The sequence below is a fragment of the Microtus ochrogaster genome, chromosome 1 (genome assembly GCF_000317375.1).
Source record: "Microtus ochrogaster isolate Prairie Vole_2 chromosome 1, MicOch1.0, whole genome shotgun sequence".
In the NCBI taxonomy this organism is placed as follows: domain Eukaryota; kingdom Metazoa; phylum Chordata; class Mammalia; order Rodentia; family Cricetidae; genus Microtus; species Microtus ochrogaster.
This window is the reverse complement of record NC_022009.1, coordinates 57,070,476-57,072,785: the sequence shown is the minus strand read 5'-3', so window position 1 is coordinate 57,072,785 and position 2,310 is coordinate 57,070,476. Positions and strand designations below refer to the sequence as shown.

Below are 2,310 nucleotides of genomic sequence, written 5' to 3'. Positions count from 1 at the left end.
AAGAAAGAAGAAGAAGAAGAAGAAGAAGAAGAAGAAGAAGAAGAAGAAGAAGAAGAAGAAGAAGAAGAAGAAGAAGAAGAAGAAGAAGAAGAAGAAAGAAGGCGTCGAGCACGAGCAGTTTGGTCTTTGTGTACTTTTCCCTTGGTCTAAACACAAACAGGTTCTTAAGAAAAGTCGAAGCACGTGGAGCATTGGGCGAAAGGTGGTCTGCGGCGGGCAGAGGTGAAGCTGTGAGGCCGCACGGGGCTCTGGCGGGTTCCACGTCTCACCAGGTCCGACCGTAAAGCAAGGTAGAGCAGGACATGGCGCCATAGTCCGAGCTCGAGGAGTTCAGATGGGATAGGCTGGAGACCTGGCCCTGCAACGCTGCGGGGCTGGCTGCATGGTGCGCCAGGTCCGGGGACTGGCCTGCGCTGCCCGGCTGATGGCCTGGGTGTGCGCCTAGACCCGCGCCACCGCTGCCCACCGAGATGGCCGCGGCAGCCGCCTGAGCCGCCTGTGCTTGCTGCTGAGCTTGCTGCTGCGCGTGGCCTTGCAGGCTGGCGGCGCCCGGCGCAGAGGCTCCCGCTTGGCAGGGTTTGCCGTCTTTGACCAGGACCGGCACGGCCACCCGGCGCGGTGACTGCTGCTGAGCTTGCTGCTGTTGTGGGCAACCCGCGCCCCCTCCGCCTCCGCCGCCGCCGCCGCTGTCCTGCTGCAGTTGCTGCTGCGCTGCCTTGTCCTTGGCCTGGCGCTTCATCTTGTAGCGATGGTTCTGGAACCAGATCTTGACCTGCGTGGGTGTCAGGTGGATCATGCTGGCCAGGTGCTCGCGCTCCGGAGCCGACAGGTACTTTTGTTGCTTGAAGCGTCTCTCGAGCTCGTACACCTGCGCCTGGGAGAAGAGCACCCGGCGCTTCCGGCGGGGCGCACTAGGCAGCGGGGCCATGTTCTTGCTCACGTCCCCCAGCGAGCCCAGGCCGCCCATGCCGCTCATATTCATGCCGCTCGCAGGACCCATGAAGCGGGAGACTGTAAGCGACAAACGCACAGCGTCGGCTGGGGCCGGGGCCGGGCCAAGCCTGCTTTTCTTGCCCTTGGCCCGCCGGCCCCAACCTTCGATGGCATCCTCACCTTGGCCTATCTAGCTGGGGAGAGGCTAGTGCCTTCCCCGGGCCGGCCGTCGAAGAGTTTATGGGTTTCAAGCCTAACTACTCTCCGTCGGTGTTAGTGTCTCTTTAGAACCAGAATGTACAGTGGGGGAGGGAGGGAGTTTGCTTCTGCTCCTTTGGTGCCCAAGCCAGGTGAGAAGCTCGGGGTGGGGGGCGCAGAGAGCTGGGAACAGGCGGTAGACCCCCAACTTCAGGGGGTAGCAAAAGGGAGTTTTCCCTTTCTAAAGCCCCAGCTTACAGACGCTTGGCCCCAAGTCTTCTCTCTCGTGAGCTCTAGGTGAGGACACCTGCTCGCTCAGCCCATTTAGCTGAGCTGTGCGCCCTCCCAACCCGCCCAGAGACTTCTAGAAAGCTAGGCAACCAGGCTGGCGCTGGGATGCGTCCCAGCAGGACGGCCTCTCTCCTGGCCGGGCCTGCTTCTCTCCAACTCCGCTGACCGGAGCTCTCAGCTCAGGGTGGGCCTCCCATGGCACCCTGAAGTCTTCCGGGCCAAGTCAATAGTTGGCACTTGCGGTTGCTGAGTGCCAGCACCTATCTGCAGGACCCCAGCTCAACTAGGAACCTCTTTTGAAACCCTAGCCCAGCGGGGGGAAGAAGGTCCAGCTCCCGCACCCCACTCCTAGACGATGCTGCCCGGCTGCCCACCCCATGCCTAGCATAACGGCAAGCGCCGCACCTCGCGGGCCGCAGTGACCGCGCCTCCTGTGCTCAGCCCGCGGCCCCGCGGCGGGGCGGCCTCACTTACTGGCCGGGAAGCGCGGGTCTGGGTTGGCGCCGTACCATCCGGGGCCCGAAGCGCTGTTCCGCATGGTGTCCTGGTAAGGAGGCAGCTCGCTCATGTTGCCCAGGTTGCCGTTGCAGTAGCCCCCAACAGCGGAGTGCGAGAGCTGGGGCACCCCCGCCGCCGTCATGTGGTAGGCGGCGGTGACGGCGCCGTGGTGCCCCACGGCGTGCTGCTGCATGGCCGCGGCCGGCGGGGCCGCCTGGCCCTGTCTGTAAGCTGCGAGCGGAGCCCCGAGGCCGCCGCCCTCCATGCCCACTTTCTTGTAGCTTTCCTCCAGGGGACTCAAGATGTCAGACACTGAGAACGGAGTCGTGTGCTTTGGACTCATCGACATGATTCGGCGTCGGCTGGAGGAGGAAGGAAGAGGAGGAAAAA

At 63.3% G+C, this 2,310-nt stretch overlaps 1 protein-coding gene across 4 annotated transcripts in view; it reads right to left on the bottom strand.

Annotated features, from left to right (window-relative positions):
* Positions 1 to 51: 51 nt before the first annotated feature.
* Nkx2-1 (NK2 homeobox 1) overlaps positions 52 to 2,310 on the bottom strand; it is a 4,509-nt gene continuing 2,250 nt past the window's right edge. For 3 of the 4 annotated variants that reach the window (XM_026781756.1, XM_026781758.1, XM_013347143.2), the window contains exons 2-3: positions 1,897 to 2,282; positions 53 to 1,011 (exon numbers count right to left, since the gene is read on the bottom strand). In XM_026781756.1, the coding sequence (XP_026637557.1) occupies positions 266 to 1,011; positions 1,897 to 2,269 (1,119 nt within the window). In that variant the 5' untranslated portion in view covers positions 2,270 to 2,282 and the 3' untranslated portion in view covers positions 53 to 265. Of the gene's footprint in view, positions 1,012 to 1,896; positions 2,283 to 2,310 lie in introns of all 4 variants that reach the window. The other variant, XM_005343714.2, reaches the window with a different exon arrangement.